Source organism: Staurois parvus, unplaced genomic scaffold (genome assembly GCF_062004578.1).
Source record: "Staurois parvus isolate SC_StPar_1 unplaced genomic scaffold, SC_StPar_1.0 ptg000064l, whole genome shotgun sequence".
In the NCBI taxonomy this organism is placed as follows: Eukaryota; Metazoa; Chordata; class Amphibia; order Anura; family Ranidae; genus Staurois; species Staurois parvus.
This window is the reverse complement of record NW_028317860.1, coordinates 969,124-992,940: the sequence shown is the minus strand read 5'-3', so window position 1 is coordinate 992,940 and position 23,817 is coordinate 969,124. Positions and strand designations below refer to the sequence as shown.

The following is a 23,817-nucleotide window of genomic DNA, read 5'->3' as shown; positions in this document are numbered from 1 at the left end:
CACATAATGTAGGAGCCAGAGATTAATCATAATTTTATCTCTCACTTTTATAGGTTTAGCACCTACTCCGTACTCCTGGAGACTTAATGACTCTATGCTTACAGATACTAAATCCCGCCAAAAGATAGTTACCTCCATTTAAGAATACTTTCGGTCAAACGCAACTCCGGATATCTCCCCGGCCATTTTGTGGACAGCTCATAAGGCGGTCCTACGAGGCCGCCTCATTTCCATGGCTTCCTCTAAAAATAGAGAGCGGTGGACACAAATGCAGAAATTAACCCGAGAATTGGAAGCACATTATAGAACCCATGTGGGCAACCCATTTCTCCTAAAAAGCGCCTAGAATTAAATACTTTGCTTTCCCAGAAAACGGAAAAAGCTCTGTGCTGGTCAAATGCCTCTTTTTTATTACATAGCAACTCAGCCTCTGCTATGTTTGCACGAAAATTAAACCATTCTATATGACCCCCACATCTCTACAAATTACGTACTAAATCAGGCAGCATCTCCTCTCTTCCCTATGAAGTCCTGGGTATTTTTGAAAATTTTTATTCCACTCTATTACCACAACCAACCTCCGCCTCTTCAAATGGCTCATGGTTTGATTCTATACCCCTCCCTGCTCTCACACCCTCTCAAATATCCTCTCTTAATGCCCCATGCACTTTGGAGGAAATCACCCGTGTGATTAGCGCACTAAAAACTTCCACAACACCGGGCCCCGATGGGTTTACATCCAGTTATTATAAACACTTTGCCCCTACATTAGCTCCCTTTCAGATGTTCTTATTCAATGAAGTTTTGCAGGGAGGTAGGCTTCCTGAGGAGATGCTGTTGGCTAACATGTCTCTATTACCTAAACCACTAAAAGATCATCATTTACCTCAAAACTATAGGCTAATCTCGGTAATGAACAATGATTTGAAAATATTCAGCCGCATTCTGGCAGATAGGTTGGTCCCTATTATTTCCTCCCTGGTCTCTCCGGACCAATCGGGATTTATCCCGGATAGATTTATTACGGACAACATTCGTCTCACATTGAATGTTATTCAGCATGCCAATTTACATTCTAAAGAGGTTTTGCTGCTTAGCCTGGACATCAATAAGGCTTTTGATAGTGTCATCTGGCCCTATTTGTTTTCATTACTGCAGAAGATGGGCTTTAGTGCAATATTTCTATCTGGGGTACATGCTTTGTACGACTCCCCCAAAACAAGAATAAGACTTCCAGGCTGTAATTCAGACTTTTTTACACTGGGCAGGGGCACCCGTCAGGGTTGTCCTCTTTCGCCCTTATTGTTTGCGCTAGTGTTGGAACCCTTGGCAATTGCAATAAGATCACATTTGGACATTTCTGGTTACCCATTATTGGTTTCACAATTCAAAATATGTATGTACGCTGATGATGTTATGCTTTTCCTTACTGACCCGTTAGTATCATTACCTAATTTATGCACAGTGCTGAATGACTTTGCTATAGTGTCAGGTCTTACTGTAAATTTTACTAAATCAATGGTTATGCCTATTAATATTCCTGATTCCCTGAGTGCATCTCTTCGCAATTCTTTTCCATTTCGTTGGACCACTGATCAGATTTCATACCTTGGTATTAACCTCACTCCCAGATACTCAAAATTATTTGCTGCTAATTATCCACCATGTGTGTCACGCCTCTCCACTCTGTTGAAAATCTGGCATGGATACCCTATCTCATTCTTGGGCAGAGTCACGGCAGTCAAAATTAATATCTTGCCTAAATTACTTTATCTATTTAGGGCACTCCCAATCCCTGTCTCAAAAACGTTACTAGTTCGCTTTCAACGGCCGATTAATAATTTTATTTGGCGTAATAAACATCCTCGTTTTACTTCATCGGTCCTATACCGGTCGCCAGGGGCGGGAGGTCTCAGCCTCCCCAATTTCTGGCTTTACTACCTGTCGGCTCGTTTCACACAATTATCACAATGGGCGACCATTAATTCCCAGATCCCGTGGATCAAATTTGAATCTCAGTCTATACATCCGTTCTATTTACCAGGCATATTGTGGTCCAAATTCCCCCCTGCTCATTATGGACCCATAATTCCATTGTAGCCCATTCATTGACGATATAAACTTAGATTAAATCTGGTCTCCTCTGTCTATCCAGGTACAGCATTTTTTGGTGACTCTGATTTTATTGCAGCTTTTTCATCTCCGCAGGCGTTTCGTTGGTGGTATGATAGATCCTTCATTAGGGTATCTGATTTTCAAACAGGAGGATCTTATATCACCTTTGAGATGTTACGCACACACTTTGATATCCCACTTCGTGAATATCATCATCGACAGATCAGACATTTTTTTTAGTTCACATTTTGGTCTTATACCTTCATCCCCGATTTCTTTTTTCGAACGTATTAGCCGTGACTCTCCTAGGGGCAGGGGTCTTATTTCAGATGTGTATCGTCAACTTTTGGCTAGTTCTTCTCCCACACCCCCACTTTACAGACAAAAATGGGAAACTGATAGTGGTATCACCTTTTCGGATAAGGATTGGGATTCCATAGTGGATAACAAAAGAGCTCCAGATCCCTTTTGGTCCGTGAGACGGCCCTCAAGGTATTAACCAGATGGTATTATACCCAGTCCAGACTACATGTCTTGTATCCAAACATGTCTAACCTATGTTTTCGTGGCTGCAGCCTTGCAGGTACTCTGGTGCATACATTTTGGACCTGTCCAGCCCTCTCCTTGGTGTGGCGTAAGATCTCGGAGGTAGCTTCTGCGTTGGCGGGTGTTCCGGTGCAGCTGACTGTGCAATCCTGCCTACTGGGTGCCCATATCTCGGGAGTTCAGACTGAGGTTATGAGGCTAATCCACACCATTTGTATATCCACCCTATAGGCTATTGCCCTACACTGGAAGTCCCTCACAGTACCATTGGCTTCTGTTCTGCATAGGATGGATGCTGTGATGCTCATGGAGAGAATTCATTACACTTTACTGGACAAGATGCACTTATTTGATAGAAAATGGGAAATTTGGACGACTCAGGCATTTACTACATGATTAAGTATTACCCATGTTTGGATTGATTGAGTTACTCTGTCAGTAGCTGAATAATTCAGTATACCTTTCTATTTCTATTGCTCATGTACTTAAGTTCTTTACTCTCTTTCTCTCTTCTTTTTCTGTTTACCATACATGATTGTACTTTCTGACATGCACATTTCAGTTGTGCCTTGTTTCTGTTTTATATACCGTTTGAAGCTGTAATGCTACTTTACAGTCTATTTCTTGAAAAATAAAATCGTTTGGAAACAAAAAAACAAATGACTTTGATGAAAAGTTTTAGCAGTCTGAAGGGGACCTGTACTGTGCCCCCCTCCCACACACACACACACACACACACACACACACACACACACACACACACACACACACAAAAGGGCAAGCAGAGGACATAGAAACAAGTAGGCCATTACGCTCCCTGCAGATGATCTATTTTTTTTTACCAGAATTGACTTACCATGCCTTGTTCTGAACAATGTCTCTGTGTGGAGATGGTTATCTTGAGATAAGTGTATGGCTTTGCTTTATGTCAGAGCTGCCCTGTGATGACTGGTGATCTGATAACTGGTGGTGGAATATTGAAGAAGCAGCAGGAGAGGAAACACAAATCCATGAAAGTTGGAGTAGGTAGATCCTTCCACTGCATGTCCTCGAGTACAACTTCCTCTCCAGCAAGCCCTCTGGAGAAAAGTGAGCAGCACAGTATTGACTTCACTAAATCTCCCTCCAAATCTTATCAAACGAACATTCAGAGATAGCAGTACCTTAGATGACCCCACACTGCAGATATTCAGTCTGTTTGCTGTTTATTCAGTGTCACATGTTGGGAAGTTCCTTGCTCTTTTCAGTAGCATTTATAGACAAAGGGTAATTGTTTTTGGGTACTGCTTAGGCAAAATTAACATCTTTATATATTCCTGATAAGATTGCAAATTTTCACCGTTTTAATATAGGTCCACTTTATTGATTAATAAACCCAGAGAAGGAACAGGAAATCTGGAATACAGTTTGTATTGTCTTCCTAAGCTATTGTGTGCCTGCAGAGGCTCACAATACTAAAAAACACGATTCTATAGTTAAGAAGGCTCGGGGGTTAAATAACATCAGTAAATGAGACAATATGAACTACTCTTTATAACCGACTCTTAACTCTGCATTTAAATGTGTTATCGTCTGTTCAGTTTCAAATGTTCAGTCTTATGACGGGTTGTTATTAAAAACTCAGATTGATGTAGTTATGTACTAATTAAAAATGTATATAGAACAATGTAAGTGTTTCTACAGAACACTCTGTTTTTGAATTTTCAGATCCTTGCTGTAAAACTCTGGAAAGATGTAATGCAAAGTCTGTATGCAAGACTGTATGCACAGGTAAGAACTGATTTGTCACGATACACAATAAACAATGCTTTATTTTATACTGCTTTATCATCCATGCTTCTTCATGTATGCAAAGTTATTGCCGCTATAGGCAGATCTCACTGATTCACTAGTGGACTGAAACATCTTAAATGAGAAGTGTGAGAATTAAAAAAAAATTATATATATATATATATATATATATATATATATACACATGCTTACTAAGGTGGCTACAGCATCATACAGTTGTCCCCACTGGCTCTACACCTAGAACTGAGCAATCAAAGACCATTGATCACTCAGTGCTTGGGTCTTCTCTGACCACAGAGTGGTAAATGTAAGTCATCGCTCTGTGTTCTGCCCCTCCAGCACTCACTAGAGCACCGGGCTGTGGAGGGGACTGGAGAGGCTGAGCCAGCTGCCGGTCAGGCATCTGGGCAGATTCCAACATTTTTATTGGGATCCCTGTAGAGCCTGGACCTGCTCTGTGATGTCAGCTGCCAGCGGACTTTAACCGCTTCCCGACTTCCCTATAGCAGAACTACTATTACAGGGCGGCAGGGCTGCTCAGAATCACATATATATACGTGATTTCACATTTCTGGGTAGGGGGCGCACCATTGGCTGCTACAGCTGTTGATCACCGGGTCCTGGCCGGAGATTCCCCACCAGCTCCCAGCGATCGCCAAGGAATACTGACGGGGGAGAGGTCTGTATGTAAACAATACAGATCTCTTTCCTGTCAGCTCCAGCATGCTACTTTGTATTGCTCTACATAGCAGAGCAATACAAAGCAGCATGCTTACACAGTAAAGCACAGCACACAGTTAACCTTTTGATCGCCCCGGATGTTAACCCCTTTTTGCCCAGTGTCATTAATACAGTGTCAGTGCTTTTTATTAGCACTGATCACTGTATTGGTGTCACTGAGGATATCAGTGACACCAAGTCAGTTCCCTCTCCCAGTGTCAGAATGCCCACCGCAGTCCCGCTATAAGTCGCTGATCGCCACCATTAGTAGTAAAAAAAAAAACAAATCCCAGTATATATAACACCATTTGTAGATACGATAACTTTCATGTAAACCAATTAATTTACACGTATTGGTATTTTTATTTAGCAAAGACATGTAGCAGGATACATCTTGGCCTAAATTTATTTGATTTTTTAAAATTTTTTACTTGATATATTTTATAACAAAAAGTAAAAAATATGGGTTTTTTGTCGGTTTATAGCACAAAAAATAAAAAATGCAGCAGTGATCAAATACCACCGAAAGAAAGCTCCATTTCTGGGAAAAAAGGACATATATTTAATTTGGGTACAGTGTTGCATGACCGCGCAATTGTCAGTTAAAGTGACGCAGTGCTGTATCACAAAAAATGGCCTGGTCAGGAAGGGGGGTAAATCTTCTAGAGGGCAAGTGGTTAGTCTTATCAGCTGAATCTTGGTCACAGAACGAAGTGCACTCCTGTCACTCACGGGAGAAGTATGGCCAAAAGGACTTTGACCATACGTTTCCTTTAAATTACATCAGAAAATCAGGATTTGCTAAAACCTAAACAAAAGAATGTGTGTACTGCAGCTAGAAATTCCTAAATATACTGTAAGATAACATTATAATGAACACTCCAAACAAGGTTATTTATGGATAGCAGCAGTGGTAGAATAGGTAAAGTGTTACTAAACCCACAACAGTAAAATCAGTCTGTATATCAGTGTTTCTCAACTCCAGTCCTCATGGACCCCCAACAGGTCATGTTTTCAGGATTTACCTCAGATGAAACAGCTGTGGTAATTACTAAGGCAGTGAAACTGATCAAATCACCTGTGCAAAATAATGGAAATCCTGAAAACATGACCTGTTGGGAGTCCATGAGGACTGGAATTGAGAAACACTGCTGTATATGCAGTAAAGCATGCTTGTGATACTCACTGTGGAACCTAAGGGGTTAATCCTCTGCATTGTGTAAAAAGGCTGTTTGATCCTTTCTTCTCTGCCCCTCCTCTTGTTGAAGTGACCACCTGATACAGACTGAACCCATGGTCACTTGCACATGCTCACATTGGTGTGTATTGCTAGAGAGGTTTTTTTTTTTTTTCTTCGGAGGGTGCATGTGATCAGCACAGGGCCAATCAGTACTGTCCAGACAGAGGGTCAGAGGTTTCACATCCTCCTAGAGCAGAATGAAAACTCCTTCTACAATCTTTAACCAGTGCTCAGCTGTAGTCACAAGACTTCTCTAACTGCTGATGAGAAAAGGTATTTAGCAGTTTGTATTTACTAAAATTATTGCATTTCCATGTTCTGTGTACTGTTGGAGACCAGATATAGTGAATGCAGGGTCCTGGGTTTAGTAACACTTTAATGGTAATAGGTTGTGACAGAAACAATTGAGTACTGTCCGTGATACTTTGTTTATTTGCACTAACATACAGTTGTAATAGGTTGTGCAACTTAACCAGATAACAGAGTGCACTGACCTAGTGCAATATATGTTTTGGTCTATTAGGTAATACTAAACACAAAACTCACTGGGATCATATCCCTTTATTGGTCATGTCTACAATTGCATTGAATATAAGGACCCACTTACTCATTATAGCCATGTCTACAATCGTATTGAATATAAGGACCCACTCACTCATTGTAGCCATGTCTACAATCGTATTGAACATAAGGACTCACTCATTGCAGCCATGTCTACAATCGTATTGAATATAAGGACCCACTCACTCATTATAGCCATGTCTACAATCGTATTGAATATAAGGACCCACTCACTCATTATAGCCATGTCTACAATCGTATTGAATATAAGGACCCACTCACTCATTGTAGCCATGTCTACAATCGTATTGATTATAAGGACCCACTCACTCATTGTAGCCATGTCTACAATCGTATTAAATATAAGGACCCACTCACTCATTGTAGCCATGTCTACAATCGTATTGAATATAAGGACCCACTCACTCATTGTAGCCATGTCTACAATCGTATTGAATATAAGGATCCACTCACTCATTGTAGCCATGTCTACAATCGTATTGAATATAAGGACCCACTCACTCATTGTAGCCATGTCTACAATCGTATTGAATATAAGGACCCACTCACTCATAGTAGCCATCTCTACAATCGTATTGCTTATAAGGACCCACTCACTCATTGTAGCCATGTATTGAATATAAGGACCCACTCACTCATTGTATCCATGTCTACAATTGTATTGAATATAAGGACCCACTCACTCATTGTAGCAATGTCTACAATTGTATTGAATATAAGGACCCACTCACTCATTGTAGCCATGTCTACAATTGTATTGAATATAAGGACCCACTCACTCATTGTAGCCATGTCTACAATTGTATTGAATATAAGGACCCACTCACTCATAGTAGCCATCTCTACAATCGTATTGCTTATAAGGACCCACTCACTCATTGTAGCCATGTCTACAATCGTATTGCTTATAAGGACCCACGCACTCATTTTAGCCATGTATTGAATATAAGGACCCACTCACTCATTGTATCCATGTCTACAATTGTATTGAATATAAGGACCCACTCACTCATTGTAGCAATGTCTACAATTGTATTGAATATAAGGACCCACTCACTCATTGTAGCCATGTCTACAATTGTATTGAATATAAGGACCCACTCACTCATTGTAGCCATGTCTACAATTGTATTGAATATAAGGACCCACTCACTCATTGTAGCAATGTCTACAATCGTATTGAATATAAGGACCCACTCACTCATTGTAGCAATGTCTACAATTGTATTGAATATAAGGACCCACTCACTCATTGTAGCCATGTCTACAATTGTATTGAATATAAGGACCCACTCACTCATTGTAGCCATGTCTACAATCGTATTGAATATAAGGACCCACTCACTCATTGTAGCCATGTCTACAATCGTATTAAATATAAGGACCCACTCACTCATTGTAGCCATGTCTACAATCGTATTGAATATAAGGATCCACTCACTCATTGTAGCCATGTCTACAATCGTATTGCTTATAAGGACCCACTCACTCATTGTAGCCATGTCTACAATCGTATTGAATATAAGGACCCACTCACTCATTGTAGCCATCTCTACAATCGTATTGCTTATAAGGACCCACTCACTCATTGTAGCCATGTCTACAATCGTATTGAATATAAGGACCCACTCACTCATTGTAGCCATATCTACAATCGTATTGAATATAAGGACCCACTCACTCATTGTAGCCATGTCTACAATCGTATTGCTTATAAGGACCCACTCACTCATTGTAGCCATGTCTACAATCGTATTGAATATTAGGACCCACTCACTCATTGTAAGCTTGTCTACAATCGTATTGAATATAAGGACCCACTCACTCATTGTAGCCATGTCTACAATCGTATTGAATATAAGGACCCACTCACTCATTGTAGCCATCTCTACAATCGTATTGAAATAAGGACCCACTAACTGTGGCTAGCAGTGGGACTAAATGTCGGGATGATCCAACGGTGGATTTGCTAAGCCACTTGATTATGTGCATGTCTATTTGAATGGATACAATTTTAAAAAGTGGTAAAATACAATTGATTTATATTGTGATGCTGTCCTAACATGCACATAGACACTTTGTTAACAGCTGAACAGGCTCTTAGTTTGTGACATCTGTGAATTCATACGAATCTACACAATAGAGGTTAAACAGAAGGGAGATTTCTTATATGTTAAGATCATAAGCCGTATGTTACTAGACAGTAGCTAGACCTCTTCTCCCCATCTACATGCTGTTAGCTAGTTCTGTTTCTTTGTCACTATCTGTGACCCCTTCATTTTTCACACCCTGAGACAGGTCAGTTGTATATGAGAAGGAGAAAGGAGGGTATGTGTAGAGATAAAAGGCATTTTTCCCATTTGTAGCTCTTTTACAGTACATTTCACACAGGAAGATAGATTGTGTGGTTATGCAGCTTTGACTTAAGCACCAGGTTATGCTGTGTGTGTTGTGGCTAGTAGAGATGCAGTCAGCTAGACAATGAGAGTATTCCTGGGAGAACAGATTAAAGGAAGAGAAGTAGAACTGCTCTGAATAAATAGTCACTTCAATCAGTAGATAGCCTAGCTTACTCACATTTAATAAACAGTCACAAGAAGTGATAATCATGATTTTCTATTTTTCTTCTTTTCACAAAATTATTTATTTAAAAGAAAACGGGTACTAAGGAAAATAGAAGTTGCTGTTGCTGGCCTCTTCCCATAAAAATTATAGTTGTCTTAGTGCCATGCTCATCCAATGGCTTTAGCCCTCTCAAAGTTATTGTCCTGGAACACGTATCCTTGTGTGTTTTTATTTATTTGTTTATTTATTTATTTGTTTATTTATTTATTTTGCAGAGATTGACGTTAAATAGGTGTAAAGGCTGAAGATTTTTTTACCTTCATGCATTCTATGCATGAAGGTAAAAAACCTTCTGTGTGCTGTGACCCTCAAAGCCCCCCTAATACTTACCTGAAACCAGTCTTGATCCAACTCAGTACACGAGGGCCTCGGCTCTCCCTGGTCTCTGTCCTCACTGTCTGAGACACAACAGCGGGAGCTATTGGCTCCCACTTCTGTCTCACAGCCAGTGAGAAGCTAGCAGGAGTTGGCTTGGGAGCAAACATGCAGGAGTCCCCCAGAGCAAATGGCTTGCTATGGGGGCACTCAGCAGGGGGAAGGAGCTAGGAGCTGTGGTATGAGACCCATTGCACAGAGCAGGTAAGTATGACGTGTTTCTTTTTTTTTTTAAATGCGAGCCTTTAATATCACTTTAACTTATAATGTATATTTTAGTCAAGGAAGGCTGTTAGCTTACTTGTCTTCTCTTCCTTTTGGAGTCACTTTAAATGAAGTTTCTAATATTTTTAGGACATCTCAAATAATGTTGATGCCTCCTTATAATTACATTATTGGGGCTATTGCTGTTCACATCTTTCTGGTTTTTAGGTTAATAAAAAAAAGTTCATCTGCAACACTTTCTGCTGGTGAGTTTGCAGTCTTTTCAGTTTCTTATAACTGCATTCATTTTGATGACCATTGTACATACTGTGACGTTTACCAGCAGCTGCAGGAGTCGCAGCCTTGTGGTGGTAGGGATGAGGGCTTCTCAGCTGTAAAGTTTTATGGCAACTTTGTATGTCCCAATACCTGTTTATATTTTGTTGCACAGGGCAGAACTAAAATCTATGGCTTTTTTAAGTGTTTGAATGTATTTCATCTAGTTAGTATGAGATGTTTTTGTTAAACTGATCTTACCCAAATCTCAGAGCTACAATATGTAGTTTAGACTACAATTGGCTAGGTGTCTAGCTTCTAATTAGTAGTGAAACATTGCTTTAAGCAAGTATATTGTAACACTTTAAAATGAATACACTGGGAGTGATTTCATCTATTTCTAATAGAATAATTCAAACCAATTCTGACAGAACGGCACATTTTGAAATTCACATCCATCGATATGCAGTTGCAAAAATTAGAATACATTTAAATTCTCCCAAATTAACTGTACTTTAGCTTTGTCGTAATGGCAAATTCACTTAGTGAATATAGCAATCATTTTGTAATTCTTTCCATAAAATTGAGATACATTACTTCTTGATTGCATGAACATACAGGTCATCTTTGAAGCTTGAATTGCATAGCAAATGTTCTGGCATCCGATAGTTTATTCCTTCTATGAAAAAAAATCTTCAAAGTTTGCAAATGTAACATTAGCCGAAGGGTAGACTATGGAAACCTGAAATATTGCTACTGGAGCTATGTAAGTTCAAAGAGTCTTAACTAATGAGTCTTAGTATTAAAGTGTACCTGTTAGCCACACACTAAGCATATATACATAGGTTATACTATATCATAAGCTTTCTTTTATTGTCACAGTTTAATTTGTCTACAGCAGTTAATGTTAAAGCAGATGATACATGTACAACTGCTAGTAGGGTATAAGCAATAAGAATTAGTAGCTTTCTGTGCTTAGACTCTGTGTTTGTATATTTTAAAGCAGTATTAAACCCCAAATTGAGAATTGAATATATTGGAGCTTATCAATCATTAGATGTGATGGCTGCATTCAATTTTCTTTTTTTAGGCTTTTTCCCCTCTGCTTTGCTTGATGATCTGGCCAGTAACACACCTCCTGTATTAGAATGCAATCTGCTCTAGATGAAGGAGCACAGGGCAACTTTGGGCAGAAGCATTGTCAGTCTGGGGGAGGGGTGATGTACTAGCAGATTTAGCTGCACTAACCATATTGAAACCAAACTCCAGCTCATACTTTGTAAGCAGTTACAGCAACAGTGTTTTCCTGTTAAGATAAAGGTTTTACATTGGTTCGAATCTTAGCCACGGCACCTTCTGCCTGGAGTTTGCATGCTCTCCCTGTGCCTGCGTAGGTTTCCTCTGGGTACTCCGGTTTCCTCCCACACTCCAAAAACATGCTGGTAGGTTAATTGGATCCAGTCTAAATTGGCCCTTGTATATGAATGTGAGTTAGGGACCTTAGATTGTATGCCCCTTGAGGGTTAGGGACTGATGTGAATGTACAATGTATATGTAACGCGCTATGTAAATTGACGGCGCTATATAAATACCTGAAATAAATAAATACCTAAATAAAAGCTGATCATTGTAAGTACCACTGTCAGTGTTAAATGGTTTGTCTCATTCCTGTAACTGCTGAATCTGCAAAAGAGCTTGTTCTATTGAAAAACAACAGACTTACTGGCTGGATCAATAGGTGAAAAAAAAGGAAAGGAAGCTTTTGGGATGTAAGTGGTTGTAAAGGGTAAAGTTTTTTTTTTACCTTCATGCATTCTATGCATGAAGGTAAAAAACCTTCAATGTGCATCTCCTCCGCAGCACCCATAATACTTATCTGAGACTGATCTTGATCCAGCAATGTACATGAGAGCAGCTGCTCTCTCGAGTCTCTCTCTCTTCATTCTGTTGCTGTCAATCACAGCCAGTGAGGAAGGAGCAGGGGGCAGGACTGAGCCACGCAGTGTTTGTCCAGTTGACACACAGAGCCGGCTTGGGAGCACAAACAAGTGCCCCCAAAGCAAGCAACGTGCTCTGAGTGTGCTCGGCAAGGGGGGGGGCAAGAAGTGCCAGCGGGGGACCCAAGAAGAGGACGTTTGGGGCTACTCATTTGTTTTGTTTCCCAGCAGCTTTAGTTGCTAGCTAAAGCTGTGTTCCTAAGCGGCCAGTAGCCAAGCCTTAGCACTGTCAAATTAGACCTATGACCTATGTAAAGTAACATGCGCTAAAGCCAGATTTGCCATAGGTCTTACTGCAGCACACCCTGTATATGTGTTTTGAGATGCATTGGCATTCATTCTGATTGGCTTCGTGAAGCACATGTACTGTAGAAAATAAATGCACCAACACTACAATGTACCACAGGTTAAAGGGATTTTTTTTTGGAAAGGGGAAATTTTAATTCTTCTTTAAAGGTTCAGTCACATGAACAGTTAAAGAATGTGTAACCCCAACATTTCATATTCCTGATATGTGCCTGCTGTACCATGTATTTGTTCTCTTTGTATTGTTTCCTTTATGTGGAAATTGCTGGTGTTCCTACCAGTCCCTTTGAATTCCTATTAAAAACTGACCACACTAAGCAGGAGAGCACACCATGGTCAGTTCTCTAGCTGTGCTGGGAACTCAGCCTGTTCCTATCCAATGATCAGACTTGTCCTGACACCCCCCCCCCCCCCGCACAGCCTTTCACTGGGAATATCAGTGTACTGCTGTTTTTCCTCCCCTTGCTCTTATATAGCTGACAACAAAAAGAATGTGACCACTTATAGAAGAGGGAAAAGGTATTTTTAAAGTTTTTTTATATCTTTGTACACATGTTTTGCCTATTGTTTCTATTTTAAACTGAATGGGTTGTTTTACAAGGTGATAGTTTACAGTCACTTTAAGTGTGAAGGGTCTTTTGGGGCTCTGTAATTTTAAAGATTAACACATGATTTTGATACCAAGAGCTCCATTCCAAAAAATTACCAATGTTCTGATTATCTTTATGGATTACCCATACTTTCCTAGAATGACAAAAAGTTCTTTTGAAGAACTGTTGCTTTTATCGACAGCAGCACTTATGCTATTGAAGGAAGGGGTAACATTTGCAGCTGAAATATTTCATGAAAGTACATGCTACAGTGACAATACACTGAATCTGAGAATTTACACAAGCTTTGTTTTAAGCTTTTCAATGTTGACAAAATCTCCCAGTGGCCTACATGGGCAGTTCTAATTTTGTTGGGCTTGTTGGCAAATATGTCACTGTGCCCTCTTCAGCAATTTTATATGAGAAATAAATAATTTAGTAAGTTGAAGATAATTCTGATCAGCCTAAATGTCAGGGTACCCTTTTGCCTGTTCATCTGCTCATGATCACAATGATTAGGGCAGGAACGAGGGTTTTTATGTATAGGACATTCTTATAGGGAATATGCCCTTCTGGTGTCAGCTCCTGATGGCAGGTACAAAATGAAGCATGGTGATTGGATAGATCTGCTTCTATGGACTCTGGGGTCATTTTGGAGAGAATTTTTCTATTTTCAGAGTGACATTGAAGGAATCAAATAATGAATATTGTTGAAATGATTTTAATGCCAGTAATGCTTTCTCAGTGGTCTTCTATGCACTGTACGCCATTCAAAAACAGAAATCCGATTTGACATAAAGTAAAGAACTATAATATACTTGAACTTAATGTATCTCTTTGTGTAACAGTTACATATGAACTCAAAAAAATTGCCTTGATCAGAGAGTTCACACAGTGCATCCTACACATGTACTGTACTTGCCAATGTATCTGAAGAAAAACAGACCTTATTATGACTATTAAATAAGAACAAAACCAAGTGGGCTGTTTGTCTAGTGTATATTTAGTGTTTGACTAATGATTGCTGCATAATGCATTGGAAGAGATTAAAGGGGAAAGAGCAATAATTATCAAATAACAGTGAAATAAGTAGGCCTGGAGGAAAAATAAAATGTAGTTAAATATGCATTAAGAGCAAAACCATGCACATTTTTACAGGGAAGAATTATATTATTGTAAAGAGGATGATTGCTTTTGCTTAAACCCTTATTTGCACATTAGTTGGAACATGGTCAGCAGAAGATATGTGCAGCCAATAAACAGGTCCGATTGTGCTGATCTGTTCTTATACATCAGCATAATGTCTCACAGCATCACTTATGTGCTTAGGCAAAGCTCTGTTGAGTGGATGCAGGATATTGATTATATGGTCAATAAGTTCAAAGTGTTTTGTACATTTTTACAGCTGTGGCTATCCCTGAGGGTTAGGTAATATGCATGTGTCTGTTCTCTTTTTTTTTTCATTTTTATGATTTTCCTCTTAAGAACAACTGTAATATTAACCACTTCATAACTGTAATGTTAACCACTTTGTGATATTTTTTCACTTAATTGTCTTTTTTCAGCCAGACTAACTATAATCGTATTGATGCATCATATTGCAAAGGCTTCAGTTTTAGATTAAACTGTCTTAAAGTGATATTAAAGCTTAATTTTTTTAAATAACAAACATGTCATACTTACCTGCTCTGTGCATTGGTTTTGCACAGAGCAACCCCAATCCTTTTCTTCTCAGGTCCCCCCGTTGGCGCTCTTGGCTCCTCCCCATTGACCATGCCACCAATAGCAAGCTGTTTGCTATGGGGGCACTTGTGCGTGCTCGTATCTCAGCCCTGCTCTGTGTGTCCATAAGACACATAGAGCCACGGCTTGGTACTCACTCTCTCCTCATTGGCTCACTGGCTGTGATTGACAACAGTGGGGGCCAGTGGCTCCCACTACTGTGTCTCAACCAATGAGAAAAGAGACCTAGGACAGCCAAGGCTCCCGTGCACATAGATGGAGTAAGAGGAGGCTTAGGTGAGTATTAGGGAGAGCTGTAGGGGGAGCTGAACACAGAAGGTTTTTTACCTTAATGCAAAGAATGCATGAAGATAAAAAACCTTGAGCCTTTACAACCACTTTTAGAAATACTTTGAAATATACCAGGCGTTCATTTGGTACCAATTTTGACCTCATATACTTGTATTTTATATAATTTAACCTGGGACTTCCAGTGCAATGAATGCTGCTTTTATGTAAGCCAGTGTAATGCCACATATTTACATGACATGTGAATTATCTATATCTCTTGAATATATAAACATAGCACACAAGTGCTCATTTTATATAACTTATCAGTGTCATAAGTAGCAAAGACAAGGACAGTTTTTATTTAGTTTATAAGGGATGAATTGGCCCTAACACGCACTGTGCAGTGGATCACTGAGAACAGACATCAATTGTTTACTCAGTAGGTTGACCATTATTAACACTTATTTGTTGCAGGAAACATGCATAGCAAAGCTAACATTACAGGGACATTCTTTATCAATCCAGTATAGTGTTGCTTCAGGAGGTTTACTGAAGTATTGATTTTACCCAAGCCAGCATCTACCTCATTTACCCCATCAGGTTCCAGGGACATTTATTACGTTTTTTTATTTCCTCGGAACTTGAGGGGTAAGTGAATAAGTAAAAGCAAGAGTGAAAATTTCTTCTTTAGTAAATCAACCTTTGTACTGGGATCCATTTAAAGGAAAACTTCAACCAAAAGAGGAAGTTCTGCTTTTCTTCCCCCCCCTCCTTTTTTACATTAGACACATAATTTTTTGGGGGGATTTGTACCTGGTTTTGACACCTCCCCCTTTCCTCTAAGCTTTCTGGGATGTGTCACAGGTCCCAGAAAGATGCGGGCAATCCACAAAGTGCAGCATTACTCACGTACACGCTATGGACAGCCGGCTGCAAACAGTTAATATGCTCACACCGGGGACCGAAGACCAATGAAGAAACTGGCCCAAGTGAGGGCAACATTGGATCCTGGGACAGGTTAGGCCTTATGCAGAAAGGACATTTTTGCAGCCACTTTTGTGGTCACCAGGCGTTTTTTACTGCTTCTAAATGGCCCTCCATATTATATCTTATGTGTCCATGCACACATAGACTTTTAGAAGCTTTTAGTAGCAGTAGCATTTACCAACAGGAAAAAAAACCCATGACCAGTGCGTCCAGGAGCAGCTGCGTTTTGGCAGAAAAAATGCTTGACGTGGCTAAACACATCTAAACTCTAGTTAATTAATTTCAATGGCTAGAAAAAAATTATCATTATGGTCAATGAAATGAGTTAATGCCCATGCGCTTGATATTTGCGCGTTAGATACTTTTACAAGCGCCAGGTGTTTTTTCTGCAAAAATGCTGCTGCCAGAGGACAGCTTCCAGGAGAGCTTTTTTTAACGTCTTGTGTGCATGAGGCCTTAATGTCTTTTTATTAAAAGTCCTGAGCTACAATTTTTGTAGCTTTTTGTTAGATTCTTCATGCCAACATATACTGTCAGAAATTGTTTATTATTCAGCACTATTGTGTATAGCAGGCTATCAGGAATTGCTTGAAATTTAGCAATGCAATGCATAATAGGCAGTTAGAAATAGCTTAAACACATCCTTGCCGCACTATAGCCGAATGACGGCTACACCACGGTTGTCCAGTTCTGGGAAGGCGTCGTATGATGTCCTCTCAGAATGCGCCCTCCCGCATGCCCCCAGTGGCATGCATCTACCGATCTCTGGGACACAGCTAAACACATGATAAGGTAAAAGGCCAATCACAACAGCCTTTTACCACATGTCCAATAACACAGCGTGAGGAAAGTACTGCCGATAACCGGCAGCTGTCACAGAGCAGATCAGCACTGATCATCAGGGCACTAATCATCAGTGCCCTGATGATCAGTGCCTTTCAGTGCCGCCCAGCAGTGCCACCCACCAATGCCCAGTAGTGCCACCCACCAGTGCCCAGCAGTGTCACCCACCTGTGCCCACCTGTGCCCAGCAGTGCCACCCACCAGTGTCCAGCAGTGCCACCCATTAGTGCCACCTATGAGTGCCCATCATTGCTGCATATCAGTACAGCACCATCTGTACCACCTTATCAGTGCAGCCTATCAGTGCTCATCGTTGCTACCTATCCGTGCCACTTCATCAGTGCCCATCTGTGGTCATCAGTGCTGCCTATCAGTGCAGCCTCATCAACGCACATCAGTGAAGGAGAAAAATTACCTGTTTCCAAAATTTTATAATAAAAACAAAGAAAAACTTTTTTTTTCCAAATGTTTTGCTCTTTTTTGTTTATAGTGCAAAAAAAAAAACACTCAGTGGCAATTAAATAGCACCAAAAGAAAGCTCTATTTGTGTGAAAAAAATATAAACATTTCATTTGGGTACAGTGTTGCATGACCGCGCAATTGCCATTCAAAGTGTGCCAGTGCTGAAAGCTGAAAATTGGCCTGGGCACTAAGGGGGTAAAAGTGCTCATTAGGCAAGTGGTTATAGAGTTTGTTGAGAAAAAAACAGTCCCCTTTTGGGTGATTAATGTACATTTCAAGATTTTAACAAACTTTGTAGCAAAGTCCTACCTATTTCTGTTCTTAATAAAAATCAGTATGTTCAACTATGTCCTTGGAACACTGATTCCTGAATGAGATTGTCTGTGTTCAATGTAATCAGCTGATGCACTTGGTCTGTTCTAAAGAGGAAAGTTGCAGTGTCTGCATCCCTTTAGAGGCAATTAACCCTTAGGGAGTATCTCAACAAAATATAATTCCTGTTGCAGAGGTTGCAAAACTTCTGAGAAAATCAGTGAGGCAATCACAAGCAGGAAATTAAATTTCCAGGGAAGTTCTGTACACCAACTGTATACAGAAGGCCTGCATATTCCCATATTGTATTGAATTTAACAGAAAATTGCAGCTGCTGCAGATTGAAAAGGTATTTTTTTAATTACATTAAATTACAATATTGTGTAGCAATTGTATATGCTATATTATTCTTTTATTTGCGCTATATTTTCACAAAAGTGGAGCTACCCTTTAAAGTGTAAGTAAACTATATGCAGCCTTTCTTACTTGGAGAACCTGTCAGTAATAACATCTTCTGTTGCAGGCTGACGGTAAATCACTGCCTCACAATTAGCAGCAGTGCTGTCAGCCTTCAGTTGACCATTACTTATGTTATGGCACTGGTAATCTGTCCAGCCACCAACTGAAGCAATGCATGCAGCAGGCAGAGGTGCTGCCTCTAATTGCAAGGTAATGGCTTAGTGTTGTCAGTCTACAAGAGGAAATATTGTTTCTGGCAGGACCTTTTATATAAGAAATTTTGCAAAAGATTGACAATATTATTTGCTTATAGCTGAACTCCAGAAAAGTAAAAGCCCCCCCCCCCCTGCAATGGGGCACTATGCGTTTTTAGCCTTCTGAGACCATAAAAACAGTTTTATTTGCCTCATCCCCAGTTTCTGCAGATTCCCCTGCACTGCTAGGCTAGTTCCTGCACTGAGGGGCTGGGGATAAGGATAACTGATTCAGTGAGCAATGGCCCAGGGCAAATGGGCACACAGATAAGATACTGAGATGGCACTGAGAGATAACTGAGAAGGAGCTAAATAACTCCACCATAGATAGAACCAGGTGCAGACTGGAGCTAAATAACCCCACAGTAGATAGAACCAGGTGCAGACTAGAGCTAAATAACTCCACCATAGATAGAACCAGGTGCAGACTGGAGCTAAATAACCCCACAGTAGATAGAACCAGGTGCAGACTAGAGCTAAATAACTCCACCATAGATAGAACCAGGTGCAGACTGGAGCTAAATAACCACACAGCAGATAGAACCAGGTGCACACTAATTCTTGAGAGCTGTTTTGAGACACCTGTTGGGAGACACAGAAACTGCACCCTTCAAGTTCCTGGAAGACAGTGCCACCGGCAGGTGATCCAGCTCCTAACAACACCACAGTACATAGCAAGCAGTCAAGAATTGCTTGGCATTCAACACAACAGTATATAGCAAACAGGCAGGAATTACTTTACATTCGGCATTGCAGTTTATAGCAGACAGGCAGGATTTTCTTAGTATTCAACACTACAATGGATAGTAACCAGGCAGGGATTGCCTAACATTCAACATTCAGTACATAACAGTCAGTCAGAAATTGCTTAGTATTCTGCACTATGGTATATATCAAGCAGTCGGGAATTGCATAGCATTCAGCACTACAGTACACAGCAGGCAGTCAGGAACTGCTTAGTATTTTCGCCATTACTGTACATTGCATACAGTCTGGAATTGCTTAGTATTCAGCACTTTGATAAACCGTATTTCAGACAGTCAGGAACTGTGTAGCATTCAGCACTGCTGTCTGTAGCAGGCACAAACTGCTTATTATTTACCACTGGTCAAAACAATGGTTGCCAGTCAATATGCATTATGTCATGAGTTTTAGTTGATGTTGTTTTGTACACTGCTCAAAAAAATTAAAGGAACACTTTGAAAGCACATCAGATCTCAATGGGGAAAAATATCATGCTGGATGCAAAACTAGTGAAAAACAGTCAGAAAAGATGAGTAGAGAAAAAAATGTAAAAATGTAATTGACCTCCACCTGTAAACCCATTCCTTTTTGGGGGTCATTGTTTCCCACCTAGCGCTCCTATTGTTAATTTCATTAACACCAAAGCAGCTGAAACGTATTAACAACCCCCCTGCTATTTAACTGACCAGATCAATATCCCAGGAGTTTAATTGACTTGATGCTATACTCTGATTAAAAAGTGTTCCTTTACTTTTTTTAAGCAGTGTAGTTAAAGGAGCTACCTTATTAACTGTAAAAAGTTAGGACCTATTTCATACTGCTGCACTCTGCTTTGGCATGCTGCAGTATCATTCATTGTGACTGGCAACTGAATGCAACTGCTTCACATACCTGCATTTCAGTAAACCAAAACACATTGACAAACTACCGTGTGATGCTCTCACCACACTACCTTGCAGTGCACATCAGCTTGCACAATAATACACATTAATGCAAATGCATTAATTGCACTGACGTGGATCACACCAGTGTAAATTGGTCCTTATCCCCTTGACGCTGAGCGCACGCAAATATGCGGCCTCTCGGCGTCTGGGCCTTGACGCAAGTGGCCGCATATTTGCCTGCGCTCTCCCAGCACATATGTCCGTGACTCACGGAAAGGTCCCGATCTCCCCTTTTGATCGGGACCTTTTCCGATCATGTGACCGCCGTGATGGCAAATCACGGTGGTCACATGATCCTAAAACCCCTCCCGCCTCCTGTCTTCTGAAACTCTTAAAGGGCCGGGAGGCGCAGGCGCGAAGAGGTTAAACATCAGTTCTCACCCTAGCTGTGTAGGTTTTAGCAGTCTATAAAATATGAAAGCATGGGAAGGTCCATTATTGCACTAAATTACATTGTGCTCACTGCTGAGATATAAAGCTAAGACACACAGTGAAGCTTTGGCTGCTGCTACAGGCTAAGATATGAGATGGGACAGGACTTTCTGCCCTTAGGCATTCTGACATTTTGACATCACAATTTTCACTAGAGTCTGCATGTCACATAGGGCAGCCTATTTAATTAAGTGGGCTGCCCTATGCTTGTTTTTCGCTGGAAAAGCAGCTCCAGCTCTTTTTTAGATGACAAGCTTCACACAGTTTATAAAGGCACAGTTTGCCAAACACAGAATCGCATCATGTTTGGGGTGACATTGAAGGAACACTATTGTGCCAAGATTGCCATGCAATTTGGAATTATGGGCAGAATCACAGCTTAAAAACTACCCACAGCCTTTTTAATGTGGCTGGGTGGTCCCACTGTACTGGATCCTGTACATGTAAGTGATCCAACATTTCCAGGTAGAGGGCACGCACACGTGAGGACCTGCTGATCTGCTTAGCGAATTAGAGTACAGAGCCATATATTTACTAAACAATGAGCGGGGGTCTTTACAGAAAGCAGCAATGTGGCTGTGTGTTCTCCCTGAAAAGCAGGGAGAAAAAACATCCACCTCGATTACTAAAGGCAACACATATTACACACATTACACATTAATAGATACACAGTTAACCCTTTGATTGCCCCTAGATGTTAACCCCTTCCTTGCCAGTGTCATTAGTACAGTGACAGTGTACAGTATTAGCACTAATCACTGCAATAGTGTCACTGTCCCTCCCAGCCTCTGTCGGTTAGTGTCAGATTTTTTTTTTTCTTTATTGGATTTGTTTTATAACAGAAGGTAGGAAAGTAGAAATTTGTTTTTTTTTTCAAAATTTCTGGTCTTTTTTCATTTATATAATACAAAATGAAAAAGCACAGTGGTGATCAAATACCACCATAGAAAGCTCCATTTGTGTGAAAAAAGAGTTATATAAATGTAATTTGTGTATAGTGTTGCATGACCATGCAATTGCCAGTTAAAGTAGTGCAGTGCCAAATAGCAAAAAATGTTTTGGTCATGAAGGGGGTAAACCCTTCTGGAGCTTACTTAGTTATGGTGCAGTGAGCTTTCAGTTCAGGAAACTGCTAGACAATCTGCAGTGAGAGAACCTGCTGGTTAAATGAAAAAAAAAAGGTCAATATATAGGCTGCATAAGACAAAGTAAGAGAACAAAAATACATCACTCATAGGTAAGCCTTTTTATATATAATACTTTAAAGCTCAGTATTCAGAATCTTGCATAAGCCCAGTCAAGACTAGCTCTTTTCGAAGTGAAAAAACCTATTAATATATTACTTGACATATTGGTGCCAAAATATTCTCCAGGAACAGATTTGTTATTTTGACCCACAGCTGTTCTCTTGAGTTGCATGACTCTCAAGAGTTTTGCAGCAACTACTGATACCCAGGAGGAGAGATTATGTAAAAGGTATATACCGCATCCTGATTATGTCATTTTGTTTAATAATTATATGAATTGGGTGTGTACAGAAAAGCATGCAGGGAACGGTTTAAACATAGGGGAATGATTACGAGTGCATCATACATAAAACAGTGGTTGAATCAGGAGGCCTCGGTAGTAACAAGACAACTTTAGTGCACAGCTCCAGGGATCTCCTGTTTCCATAGCAACCAGAAAATTGAACAACATTTTTGTGTATATACGGTTGCTCATACACAATTGTTTTCAGAATATGGGCAGATATTAAAAAGTAAATGCCATGAGCAGTGATATTTGAAACATCTTTTCTGCTACAGCTTAGCACAAAAATGGGATTGCAACCTAAGGTTATTTCTATCGCATTTATGTTTCACTTCACAAAATGCACTACCATTGATCACGCAGTGTGCCATAAAACAGTGCATGTTCCTTGACTATATTTATTCGTTTTCACTTATGTGGATTTAAGAAGCCAGATAGAGATTTTGATTTTGATTTTGCATGTTACATGTCTTTGACAGCATTCTGTAGCTTTACATATATGGTTATGTTTGGGCCTTCAATGATGTCAGGGGCTGCACTTGAGGCCCCCTATATCAAGAGAAATCTATAGCATCATTGAATAAACAGAGACAATGATAAACACAACCCATAACAACATTAGAATCTATTTTAAAATCTGAACCTAATCACACTGTTCCTGATTTTGTAAAATTAAACCTGGTTCCTGCGGCTTACTGCAGGTTTTCTTCATTTGTACTTTGCTGCTGCACTGCTGATTTCATAAACACAGTTAACACTGTTACTCTTCCTAGCTGTCATTCTAAGCAGAAATTGGTACTCTGTTTTTTCTGTTGCTAGGCAGGAAGTTAGCACTTAGCATACTAGAAAATATCCCACCCATTATACTACCTTCATTTTCAATATACTCTGTTTTAATAGTCTTTTGAAATATTAGAGCAGTGTTAAACCCAAAAGCAAACATTTATTATATTGCAGCTTACCAATTCTTAGTGGTGGCTGCATTAGTTTTTGTAGGCTTTCTTCTATTTTAATATGGTGGTCCAACCAGCAAATCTGTTTTTTCAGAAGCACAAGCTCTCCACCAGAATGTATCAGTTTATGTGGATGAGACAAACCACCTAACACTACCCGGGTGGTTCAATGATCAGCATTTCAGAATATTGGCAGATATTTCAATCAAAATCTATTATCCCATTTATTAATTTAATCACCTTTATCCCAAAAGGAGAAAAGTAAACTGTTAGCTATAACTCATTATAAAGTGTGAGCTGCAGTTTGGCTTCTATTTGTGTAGTGTATTTAAATCTGCTAATACATTTATTACTACCCACCCCCCAGACTGACAATGCTGCATTAAGCTGTTCCTTCTGTGTTCTTTCACCTAGAGTTGCGTTTCATTACTACTGGAGGCGTTTTACTGGCCAGACCGCCAGCTGAAAAAAGAGGGGAAATAGGCTAAATAAACAAAAAACTAATGCAGCCACCACA

General features: G+C 40.0%; 1 protein-coding gene across 6 annotated transcripts in view; it reads left to right on the top strand.

Annotated features, from left to right (window-relative positions):
• The window catches only part of PCDH17 (protocadherin 17), a 281,760-nt gene that overhangs the window by 131,524 nt on the left and 126,419 nt on the right, over positions 1–23,817 (top strand). For 4 of the 6 annotated variants that reach the window (XM_089668794.1, XM_089668792.1, XM_089668793.1 and 1 more), the window contains one exon: positions 4,369–4,431. The exons of 1 other annotated variant lie outside the window; for it this stretch is intronic. In XM_089668794.1, the coding sequence (XP_089524920.1) occupies positions 4,369–4,431 (63 nt within the window). Of the gene's footprint in view, positions 1–4,368; positions 4,432–10,426; positions 10,465–23,817 lie in introns of all 6 variants that reach the window. One more of the 6 variants, XM_089668796.1, reaches the window with a different exon arrangement.